This window comes from Scomber japonicus, chromosome 4 (assembly GCF_027409825.1).
Source record: "Scomber japonicus isolate fScoJap1 chromosome 4, fScoJap1.pri, whole genome shotgun sequence".
Classification (NCBI taxonomy): Eukaryota; Metazoa; Chordata; class Actinopteri; order Scombriformes; family Scombridae; genus Scomber; species Scomber japonicus.
In genome coordinates, this window is record NC_070581.1 from 4991548 (window position 1) to 5004400 (window position 12853).

Genomic DNA, 12853 nt, shown 5'->3' on the forward strand with positions numbered 1-12853 from the left:
AACAATTTTCCACACGTCTGAGACAAACGGCGAAACACTGTGATTTTCGAGTAGAGACAGATAACCAGATAAGAGATGCAATTCTGAGCAAATGTACATCAGACTATGTGCGCAGAAAACTACTAGAGGAAGGACGGGAGCTAACATTAGCACGTACATTAGAAGTGGCATCACAGTGTGAAAGAATTGAGGAACAGATGACAGCCATGTCGCTGTCTGAAGAAAGGAGAGGGACAGAGACTGTTCATCGTGTCACACAAAAAGAAGGAAAATACACAAAAACAAGAGGAAGGACAATGAATAAAGATGAGGGCAAAACGGAAAGAAAATGCTACAGATGTGGTTACACGGACCATATGGGAAAGGATCCCAAATGCCCTGCACGTGGACAGACATGTCACAAGTGTAATGGAAAAGATCACTTCTCAAAAGTGTGCCGCACAAAAGGATCGAGGAAACAAAATGTGAACAGTATTGAGGTAGAAGAACAAAAAGAGTTTGCATTTATTGTCAAAGAGGATGAAATGTCAGAGAGACTTACCTTTTGTGTGGGGGGAGTAAAATTGGAAATGTTAGTAGACTCAGGTGCTACAAGTAATGTGATGGGAGAAAATGTGTGGAACAGAATGAAGGCAGAAAAGATAAAGTGTCATTCATATGTGCCAAAAGAACAGCGAAACCTGTACCCATACTCATCCAGTCAATCACTGCCAGTTAAAGGGGCATTCAAGTGTGAAATTACAATTGGCAATAAAACTGAGCAGGCAGAATTCATTGTGATTAAAGGCAATGGCGAACCACTCCTGGGAAAAAAGACAGCCATGAAGTTAGGGGTGCTGAAAATAGGTGAAAATGTCTCAGCTATTACAGACATTAAAGTCACTCTCCAGCAGCGATACCCAAATGTATTCAGAGGAGTGGGAAAGTTGAACACCAAGCAGATTAGTCTGTACATAGACCCAAAAGTGAAACCTGTAGCACAGCCCCTCCGACGCATACCGTACAATCTCAGGGAGGCTGTAGAGAAAAAGATACAAGAACTGACAGACATGGACATTATAGAACGTGTCGAGGGCCCCATCCCGTGGGTGAACCCAGTCGTGGTGCTCCCAAAGCCTGCCAAGGATATAAGGATGTGCCTGGATATGAGAAGAGCAAATGAGGCAATCGTGAGGGAACGTTACCCTATTCCTACTGTGGATGAAATACTCCAAGGCATGAATGGCTCAGCCATATTCAGTAAGCTAGATCTGAAATGAGGATATCATCAGTTAGAACTGACACCAGAGTCACGGGAGATAACAACATTTGCAGTGCACAATGGAGTATACAGATACAAGAGACTGATATTCGGAGTATCATCAGCCAGCGAGCAGTACCAGCATGAGATAGCTGCTGCATTGACTAGCATTGAAGGTGTCGAGAACATCTCAGATGATGTGATTGTGCACGCACCAGACCAGGAAGCACATGACAAGCGCCTGCACGCTGTCATGAGGAGACTCTCTGAATGTGGACTAACACTGAATCCACAAAAGTGCCAGTTCAGCATGAACAGACTAATATTCATGGGGATACTTTTGTCAGAGAAAGGCATTGGACCCACAGAAGAGAGAGTGCGAGCTGTAATGGAGGCCAGAGAACCAGAGAACGCCACGGAGGTGAGAAGTTTCCTGGGGCTTGTCGGTTACAGCAGCAGATTCATATCACAGTATGCAACATTATCAGAGCCACTACGACGCTTGACCCGAAAGGACACACCGTTCAACTTTGGACCGGAACAGAAACAGGCATTTCAAGCTTTGAAGGATGAACTAGCCAGAGCTGGTACCCTAGCCTACTTTGATAAAGAAGCACCAACAAAGGTGATAGCAGATGCAAGTCCTGTTGGCTTAGGGGCGGTGCTAGTGCAGGACCAGCAAGGAGAGATGGTACCTGTATGTTATGTGAGCCGCAGCCTGACCGATTGTGAGAGGAGATACTCTCAGACAGAGCGTGAAGCATTAGCTCTGGTATGGGCTTGTGAAAGACTACATCCATATGTGTATGGCAAGAAGTTTGATCTCATCACCGACCACAAGCCATTGGAAGTCATTTACAGTCAGCGATCTAAACCATGTGCACGCATAGAACGCTGGGTCCTCAGATTACAGCCATATGACTTCAGAGTGATACACGTACCAGGAAAACAGAACATAGCAGACCCACTGTCACGACTGCTTGGGGACACAGCTAAGAAGGAGGTACACAAACACGAGTCAGAGGAGTATGTGAGATTTGTTGCAGTAAGTGCTACACCTAAAGCACTCACAACTAGAGAGGTGGAAGAAGCCTCTGCTACTGACCCAGAACTAGTGGAGGTACGCAAGGCAATCACAAATGGACACTTTGAGAACTGCAAACCGTATGCACCAATTGTGAATGAACTATGTGTAATGGGATACCTAGTTCTCCGTGGAAGTCGCATCGTGCTACCACAAAAACTACAGGCCAGAGCGCTCATGCTGGCTCATGAAGGACACTTGGGTATTGTGGGAACCAAACAGCATCTCAGAACCAAGCTTTGGTGGCCTGGCATGGATAAAGCAGCTGAGAGATATTGCAAGGCGTGTCACGGATGTCAAATTGTAGCCAGACCTGACCCGCCTGAACCACTGAGAACCACATCACTACCAGACGGTCCTTGGCAGGATGTGGCAGTAGATCTACTTGGACCACTTCCAACCAATCAGTCCATACTTGTGGTAGTAGATTACTACAGTCGCTACTATGAGTATGATGTTCTGACCTCTACAACTGCAGAGAAAGTCATCGACAGTCTGGAGTCAATATTCAGCAGGCATGGATTACCTGTCACCTGCAAATCGGACAATAGACCACAGTTCAAATCTGAATTATTCAGGGACTACTGTGAAACTAATGGAATCAAACACGTGAGGACGACACCAAAATGGGCACAAGCAAATGGAGAAGTTGAGCGCCAAAACTCATCACTGTTGAAGAGAATTAAAATCGCTCAAGCAGAAGGACTGGATTGGAAACATGAACTGAGAAAATATGTGACTGTGTACCGCAGCATAGAACATGCCACTACAGGGAAAAGCCCAGCTGAACTCCTCTTCAACCGAAAAATAAGGGGAAAGTTACCAGACGTCAGTGAATCACACACAACAGCACTGGAGGTACGTGACAGGGATGCAGAGCAGAAAGGAAAGGCAAAATTATATGCTGATGAAAGAAGGGGGGCTCAGTACTCAAAAGTGGACATTGGAGACACAGTACTCCTACAGCAGGACAAAGTGGACAAGTTTTCCACACCGTTCCACAGAACACCACACAAAATTGCCAACAAGACAGGAAATCAAGTTGTGGTCGAATCTCCAACAGGAACACGCTATCGGAGAAACACCACACATGTGAAAAGATATGAGACAACCGGGCCAAAGGAAATGCACAGTACACAGGAAGAAACACCAGGAGAGGAGGATAATGTACTTGAGGCGGACACACAAACAGAGACTAATATCACTCAAACCCCACACCAGGACACTCAAATGTCAGACATGATGAGAGCCAGACCTCAAAGGGTTAAGAGGACACCTGAAAGATTTGGTGATTTTTTGTTGTTGAAGTGAGCAGTATACAGAATGTGGAGGTATTGTGAAAAGTTTTATAAAAAAAAAACAAAAAAAACTGATGGATAAAGTTCAGTAATATGTTAAAGAGATACTTATGTTTGGCACAATGCAGAGGTTGTTTAAGAGGACAAGTTTATTTCCAAGAAAAGGAGGGATGTCATGTATTGGTTTATATAGGTCACATGTTTAGGAAAACAGGAAGTTTATGTGAATGCGGGAGCCCTGAGGCGTAACCTGTGGACTGGTGATGTTACCGTTGGTTTGGACAATAAAGCAAGTAAAAGAAGAAGCTTCATGTCATGATTAGATTCAGGAGATGCTATCTAATTAATTATTAAGATAGGCACACAACAGGACCCTCAGCCAGGCCACAACTGGACATCACCCAGGCCAGAGCAGGACTCTTCCTATGGCCAAAGCAGGACTCTTCCCATGGCCAAAGCAGGACTCTTCCCATGGCCAAAGCAGGACTCTTCCTATGGCCAAAGCAGGACTCTTCCCATGGCCAAAGCAGGACTCTTCCTATGACCAAAGCAGCAGGACTCTTCCCATGGCCAAAGCAGGACTCTTCCTATGGCCAAAGCAGGACTCTTCCCATGGCCAAAGCAGGACTCTTCCTATGACCAAAGCAGGACTCTTCCCATGGCCAAAGCAGGACTCTTCCCATGGCCAAAGCAGGACTCTCACATATAACATACTACACATCTCATGAACAAGATTTTTGTCTTTTTTTCATTTTAAGTTGGCAAAATCACTTATAGTAAAAGTAAACTAATGAAAATTGCTGCTGTAATTTGATTCTTTTAATAAGCCATGTAACTTGCTATGATCCAAGGTTTTGAACAGGTGTGATACTGGTGTGTGGCCACAGCGTGCACATCTGATGTTGCTCACAGTGGTTCTCAGTGTGCTCAGGGAGCTTGTGTGTATGCCCAGACACATGAAAAATTAGAGGGAACATTGGTTTGAAACCTCTGCTGTAAGGGATTCCAACAAATCCTAGATCAGTCTTTTATCTCCCATATTTTTTACCAAATATGGTTGGTTATATTACAGTGCTGGTGAACATTAAGGTGTTGTATCCTTTTAAATTAATTTTTGAATTGGATTTGGTCTGCTGCTTTGTTCTGCTCTGTTTTAACCATCATTCTCCCTGGATATGTGTTGAAGTGCAGGAAGAAAAGTGACACAAGAGCACCCTAATTCTCCTTGTCCAATACCTCAAAATAAAGGTCTACATCTAACACAAAACAACAAAGAATGGAGGATGTTGAAGAAGTATCAATGTTACAAAGGTTCCTTATTATAGATAGAAACAGGAAGGTCTTCAAAACCACACAATACTCTTTAATTCTTCAACTCCAATATTTGTTCTTCTGCTGTTTTCTCCCAAATTTGCAAGGCCCGGATTCCCATGCACTGTGCTGGACTGGGAATGGCTTCAGACAGCTGCTTCTTTTTCCTCAGCCAGCTGTGAGCTTACCTGATGAACTGAGTTGGAGACCAAAACATAAAGTGAGTAAATCTTGGACTTTCATGCAGCAGGAGGCCAGAAACTCTGTTCCAATGGAATGATACTGCAATGTTAGATGTACTGTACCCAGTCTGTTTATCTGCTGGCTGATTCTGGAGTTCTTCTGCCCTCTAGTGGCCAACAATCATTACTGCTGTAAGGAGAGACAATTTACTTACAAACAGCTCTTTCTGCACAGCCCATCAATCTTTGTCCATCATGGTGGAAAATTGTCTTTGGCTCACCAATAACAGACACACAGCAGACAGAAATGACATAAGATCAATAGATTCCATAAACTCCATAAAATCATTCCTAAAATACATAAATACATAAAAATATGTAAAGGATAAAATATAAGTGAATAATATTCCTGTGCGTGTATTGATCACTTGGAAGTGTTTTAAATATGAATTGCACTTGGGATAAAAGATTCCTGGTTGCCAAAGGAACTCTGTAGCGCCTCCCAGAGCACAAAACTCAAATTGGTCAGAGAGAAGTTGAGAGCTGTCATTGCCAATGCTCCTCACTTTCTTCCTCTTCCTCTCAGTGAACAGTTTGATGATCTGACTGGAAAACAGAAAGTCTTTAACTACCATCCATTTTCAGTTCACATGTATTTTCAACATTTGGGAACATTACAAAATAACAGGATTGTACACTTTTATGTACATGAGAACATAATGAAAATGTTATTATTACAGAAACACAATCAAGATGATGTGCAACATCAGCGCGGTTCTACTAATGTATGCTGATGCTGATTATTGTCAAGTACATGTAGTTTGCACAGTCTCAATCACACAGAAAGTAAAACTGATCTTTGTAAGCATCAGTTCTCATGTTGAACTCTGACCAGAGTGCAAAGGTTTAACCACAGACAACCAGGAGCTGTTAGAAAACCATTTCTTTCACAATCGAGACTCCACTGTATCACACAAATACCATCAATTACATCAATATTACATCACACTAAATCTCATAATATTTCAAAAACCACAGTTCAAATATATGTTTATTGACTGTTACTGCCCTGCAGACAACCTCGCAAGTCCATTCACACAGTCAGACACCTGAGTATTCAAGTGTCCACTATCTCATCTTATTGTAATAACATTTACTGGTAATGTAAGCATGCTCAGTTGATGTAAGCACATTGATCAAGTCAAGTCAATTATAATTTGTATTTGTATTTGTATGTATATCACAAATCATAAATTTGACTCAGGAAGTTTTAGTCTGTACAGCTAAAAACATCTTCTGTCCTTCGATTAGAATAAGCACACACTCTCTAAAAAACTTTTAACAGGGGAAAAAATGGGGAGAAACCTCAGAAAGAGTAATGGAGAAGTGATTCTTGTCAAAGGATGGACGACTAAAAATAGTGACTGCATTTTGGCTGAGTAAGCTAACATAACAGCCACAAACAGACTTCAGTGTCACATCTGTTACTGTAAATGTTCAACAGTCAAAGATGTCTCATTAACTTTCACTTTTAACCAAGAGGCGTGAGACATACTCATATAGATGTTGTCACACCTAGAGCACAAATCAAAACCACAATACAAAAGAAAGAAGCAGTAGGGACACAACTTGTTTTCACAGAGCCGTCAAAAGAACTTCAGTTGAAGAAATCAGTCCTAAACCTAAAGGTTGGTACATCTTACTTTTATGTTTATCTTTAACGCATAATTACAAGATGGGACACAGTTGTAACTACTTTATTCCAGTGTGTAGGTTTGTATTGTGCATTCTTTTGTGAGATACATAAATGATAATCTTCAAATTACATTTTAAACTCATCTTACAACACATTTACTGATGCAGTTCATAAATTGAAGTCTTAAAAATATGAGTTATCTTCTCCATGTTAAGGCCAATCACATTCACTATTGTTTGTATTCTTTTTTTAATTGACAATTTAATTTTCAGATAAAAATAATAATATAACAACTTAAATCTAGTTTCTTTTCTTTGGCCTGTACAAACTTCAAAACATGGACTCAAATATTCTAATGAAGTTGTGTTTTTGGCTCCTAATTTTTCTTTAAAATGCTTCCACCCAATGCAAATGTTGTGAAAACTGACATGTGCATCAGATTTATTTGACCTATTCCCTAAAAATACAATTGTTATTTTACTATGGATCTTATTTCATTTAAGCTCCATCAAAGTGGAAGCACAGAACTTTTTTATTACTTTTTGTTCCATCAAATGTGCCTTGAAAGCTTTGAGTCAAACATGAACTTATCTCCCTCCACTTTGTCTTTCTTCCTCTGCAACATCAAAATGGCAGTCAAAAGTGCAAAGTGAACCTATGAACATGTCTGAATCATCCATTAATGTGCACTTTTTTCTTTTTGTGTAGAAGTTATAATGGGAGCAGAGGAAGGCCTGATCACAGGATTCAAGGAGGAGTTAGAAAAAAGCTCTACAGGGTCAAATTTGGCTTCTCTCTTCCTCCTTGTTGCTTTGGAGAAGATTTTGGAGGTGGAATTTGCTTGCCCTTGTGATCCTAAATGGAACAAGATATTTGTGCTTCTGTTTTTTCTCATTCCTGCTGTTGCATCATCTCTCCTGGTGCTGTGGATTCGTGGATTCAGTATAAGATTGGAAGCTCTTAGTAATATTATTGCCACTGTTTTATTATGGATGGCCCTGACGTTGCTTAATGGCCAATTCCTCGTCTGTGCATTCTCAGACTGGCCAGGCACATTTGTAACAGCTGACAAAACCTATCTAAACTGGTGTAAACCAGCCAACACCACTATTTACTCTACAGAGGAACTATTGAAGTATTCCCACAGGTTGTATATTTGGTCTCAGGTAAGAAGCATGATTGTTTGTTTAGAAAAATGTCAGAAATTGTAACATGAAACTACCAGACTCTGATTTTTTATGTGGCAGTGTTAATTAACATTCTGTGGTTCTGTGTCTTATTGAACTCTATTTGTCTGATTGTCCATTCTAGGTGTCTGGAAGTGGTTTGGTCATGATTTTAGTCTTTTTCCTCATTGCATACACGATATATGAAAAACGGAAGAGGCCACGTATAGTTCAGAGAAATTACGGAACATCTGGGACCGAAGAACATGTGTGACCTCCCTTTTTGGTGACACCAATTGGTGGAAAACTTGGCTTGTTGGAGACAAGAAAAAAAGAGATGACTGCATTGGAGCTTAAGTGTCTCACATTAGTCAGTACCCCACATAGATGCTGCGTTGACTGCTGCTGCTGATTGCTCAATTGTCAACATATATTCATGCGGGTTGTTTGTTACAAATGACAGACATGAGGGACAGACAGACAGATAAAGACATAAATAGAACAAAAAGAACTCAAAACATTTAGGTGTGTTCAAGTTTTTATTTAGAGAATTGCTTGAAGGGTATATATTTCATTTGATTATTATTGCTATTGTCATTGTATTATTATTATTATTATCATTATCATCATCACTGTCATTATAATTATATTGCTATTATCATTATATTATCTTTATTATTAGTATCATCACTATCATAATTAATAATACTCATAATCATCATTATCATTTTATTATTATTATCATCATCATTATTACTTTTTTTTTTAAATCACTCATTATTATCATTGTACGGTTAAGTAGCAGAACTTTGAAATATTTAAGGTGGAAGAACATAAAGAATCCCCCTAGAAAAATATTTACAAGACCTGTCTTTCATTAATCGGGCCTATGAGAGCCAAAATCCCTGAAAGAGAACGGTTTTACACAGTTTCTTTCTTGTGCTGCCACTCTGGTACTTCAGTGAAGTCATGTTTGCAATGTGGTGCAGCCTCATTTTAAGAAACACAGACACCACTAATCTCAGTCAGTTTGAATGGTGGTTGTCAATGCCAAATTGTGTTTCTACCATCTGTTCCCTGAGCAAGAACACATCCTCGGTGCCAGTCTCTTCCTGGACAACATGTGGCCACCACTGACACCTTGAGAGCTTGCCCTGATTGGACCTGGCCAATCACCCGCTCTGCTGCTTTCACCACCTTCACAGTGCCATCCGATGGTATCATCAGCCCACCATTATTTTTCAGCACAAGGAGGTGGTATGTCTCATCAAACGATGTGGGCATGGCGTCTTCTACCAGGCTGGCACGGCACACATCTCAATAGAGTCTTCTCAGAACCTGCCGAACAACAAATCCTGCAATGTACACCATAGAGCATTGTCCACAACACCACCAAAGCGTGTGGGAAGATAGCTGTGGTCACACATGATGGCTGCAATGTTGGCAAATGGTCGATCTAGCTCTCCAGCAGTTTCAGGACTACAGGACTTTCAGGACTCTACAGCAGACAGGGACACTGTGCCATCCTGTGCTGCCACGTTGCCTCGCCCACTTGGTGAGACTCCACACCGGTCCATCAAACGCCAGAAGATTCTCTGGATCTGGCCAGCAGATGGATTGTTGTTCCTGTCCCCTTAAAAGGAAAAAAACAACCCTACCTGATGCTCTGATTGAATTAAAGAGAAGCTCCAAATGATCTTGGCTAAACCGACAAGTGCAGACATGCCGCTGGACTTGGAGCAGCTCAGGTATTATCAGCATCAAGGTGTCAATGTTGACCTCAAACCTTCAAGAAGAGCCTGTACATTTTTCTTCGCCCTTCGCTCCCGGATCAAGCAATTCCTCTTCTCATGCTCCAGACTCTCCACTCTAGCCAGAGCTTGATTAAGTCTGGCCTTTAGAGCATCAGGAGAAGCAGGCAAAGCATAATTATGGTCCTAGTGGAAAGAGGGAGGAAAATATTGAGTGATGTTTATAACTCATCACTCACAGATGTAGCTGGTCCATGTTCCCAGTGTCTTATATTCAACAACTACAGTTTGTTTTAATGTATGCTCATGTGTATCTGAGTGTGTCTAAAATGAGTGGGAGATAGCAACTGCGATAGAGGTTTTTATATGATCATATATGATTTTTATATACTTACAATGTTAGACCGAGGTTCAGCTTCATGGAAATGCTGAGGCAAGTCCACTGGCAGGCTCTCTTCAGCTTTCCTCAAAGCTTGTGTGGTACTTGATGGTACTTGCTAAAATGTAAGAAACATCACAACAACACAAATTTAAAAAAAAGGTGTACTGTCCTTTATTCCATGCAGACAGAAAAAAAATGTTTAGTTGTTATCAAATGCTTACAGACATATGAATCATAGACATGAATGAATGAATTCTTTAGCTAAATGGCACACATACCTTTGGTAAACGAGATGGGAAGTTAAACACAGATGGTTTGACTCCATGTCTCAGCCGGACAGTCTGCCCTGTCCTGTCAAAATCATCTGCCTTAAAGTGATCACTGCAGAGCAAGGACCTCTCACTGGCCACAAAACCTTTCCGTCTCACTGCCCGTTCCCATTGTCTCCTTAAAATATTGTCTTTGGGAAACCTTAAAAATGTGAGAAAAGTAGCCAGAGATGTAAAGAATTGTCTACAACAAAAAAGAAATGTAATCCTTCACACATTAACGTTAAGTACATAATACATATATTAAATACATCCAATATCTATCATTAATCTTCTAACTGGTCAATCACTGCAGTGTAAGCTGTTTTTTCTCAGACCAGAGGCAGTTTAAATGAAATAACATTGCACTTTAACCAAAATTTTGTCTCAAATGAGTTATTTCGCAAGTAAGCAGCTGTGTAACACGCGGGATAAAGTAAAGTGAGCTGGTTTTATTGTGTCCTGTCTGGGTTTATTTCACTATTTAACAACCTGCTCACTCGATACCTTACCTGTGAAAAGTGATCCCACTGGATCTGGTTTGTATGTTCCGCTCATTGGAACATCCATACGCGGCACAGAAGTCCGGCATCTTTTTTTGGTTTTGTCAGAAGATTGTCTACTGAAAACGGAATACAATTTGTAAACCGGCATTTTTAAAATATCCAAGCATCCTGTGTCATAGCTACATGTGTGGCGTTTTTAACAAACCAAACCGTTTGGAAATAGGTCGAGATTTCAGTGAATAATTCTACTTTGAGATTGTGGAGTAGCTCTTACCTCCGTGCCTCTGCTAGCCCTGTACCAATATGGCGGCGCATATGTCTATATGGAGCGACCTACTGTTATAAATAAAGTTCGGAAGGGGGGAAAATCGACCATTTCCGGAATGAACCACGTGACTTCCTCTACACATGCCAACATGGCGGCTTACCTCGGTGTCCAGTCCGCGGTGCTCCGCAGAGCGCTACGAGCCTCCTTCAGCCCTCATAGCCGTTCACCGGCCGCTGCTGTCGGCCTCAGGCTCGTCTGTAGCGCTGCTGCAGAAGAACACAAGCCGGTGATAGTAGAGTCTGCGGAGGAATACAAGTTCGTAGAGCGGCTCATCCCACCGTCACGGGTCCCCGCTCCGCCTCAGCACGCCGGGCCAACTCCGTCTGGCTGGATCTCACCGCCAGCCTCCCCGCCTGCTCTGCCCTACATGATCCGCCGCTCCCGCATGCACAACATCCCCGTGTACACCGACAAGACCAAAGGAAGCCGCGCGACTACGCTGATACGGAAAGTAGAGGGGGACATTTGGGCTCTGGAGAAAAACGTGAAGCAGTACCTGAAGGAGCTGACGGGCAAAGAGCTGCCAACACAGGTCAATGAGGTCACCATGACCCTAAAGGTCAAAGGTCATTTTGATAAGGAGCTGAAGGAGTGGTTGGCCTGTAAAGGATTCTAAATAAACCAACCAACAGGACTGGTCCGGGTCAGAGAGCTGGACCAGGAAAGAACTTGATGTCAATACTGTGTAAATGTGTCCTACAGCTCTGTTCTCACATGTCAACCTGTGATGAACTACTGAACTCTTTCTGAAATCAGAGACATGTTGAAGCTATGGAATCATAAGGTGTGAAATATATAATAAATATGACATAATAGTTAAACCCACAGCTGGTTGTATGCTTATTGCTGTCTGAGCAGCTGTAAAGTCACTGTCCATTGCTTGTGCTTTTTTTCACCCTGAACATGGATCACTGTAAGAACATATTAATGAACCTATAAAACTATACTCTTGTGCTAAGTAGGGCTGAAACGATAACTTTGACAAAAACTTAGTCAACCATTTTGATTAAAAAATGCCGGATTTTAAAGCAAAAAAAGTAAATATTTGTTTGTAAAATTTTCTTTAGAGAGTAAACAGGAGATCTGTCATACCTTTCGGTGTAAGCATACAGTTTGAAACTCAAAAGATACAAAGAATCTCATTCAGTGAGTCCACATTCAGAAAAAGTATCATAGCCTCAGAAGAAAAGCTTGAACCAGTGTTGATCCATTGAAATTATTTACTGACAATATGGAAGTAAACAGTTTGTATTTTTTCCCCTCAATTACCTAAAAATTATTTACTATAAAAACATGATGCTGATAATCAGAAAATAGAGCAAAAGAATAAATTAGCTGACAAATCTGTTGAGAAAGTGATGCAATATAAACACATTTATTTAGTAATACAATTTACACATTTGTTAGGGTTAGACAATGGAGCGAGTATGAAATAGGGATATGATTGTGACTCATAAATATATGTTAGAGAGTTACTGTAAGGCAGGTGTGCTGCAGTGCAGATGACATTATTTTATGGTCTGACATCACTTTGCATAAGGTGTTAGTTTCCTCTATGACACAAGGACAGAGTGATGAGAGAGTGCTTTGTTCACTTCAGC

The 12853-nt window shown here is 41.3% G+C and overlaps 1 protein-coding gene across 1 annotated transcript; it reads left to right on the plus strand.

Annotated features, from left to right (window-relative positions):
• The first annotated feature begins 11325 nt into the window (after positions 1–11325).
• mrpl49 (mitochondrial ribosomal protein L49) lies at positions 11326–12071 on the plus strand. The gene has a single exon (XM_053318355.1). It carries the CDS (start codon positions 11341–11343, stop codon positions 11866–11868), a length of 528 nt encoding a protein of 175 aa, XP_053174330.1. The 5' UTR covers positions 11326–11340; the 3' UTR covers positions 11869–12071.
• Positions 12072–12853: the final 782 nt, after the last annotated feature.

What these genes read in the sequence shown, in the direction of transcription:
- mrpl49 (XM_053318355.1), top strand. Translation starts at nt 11,341, where the DNA reads ATGGCGGCTTACCTCGGTGTCCAGTCCGCGGTGCTCCGCAGAGCGCTA.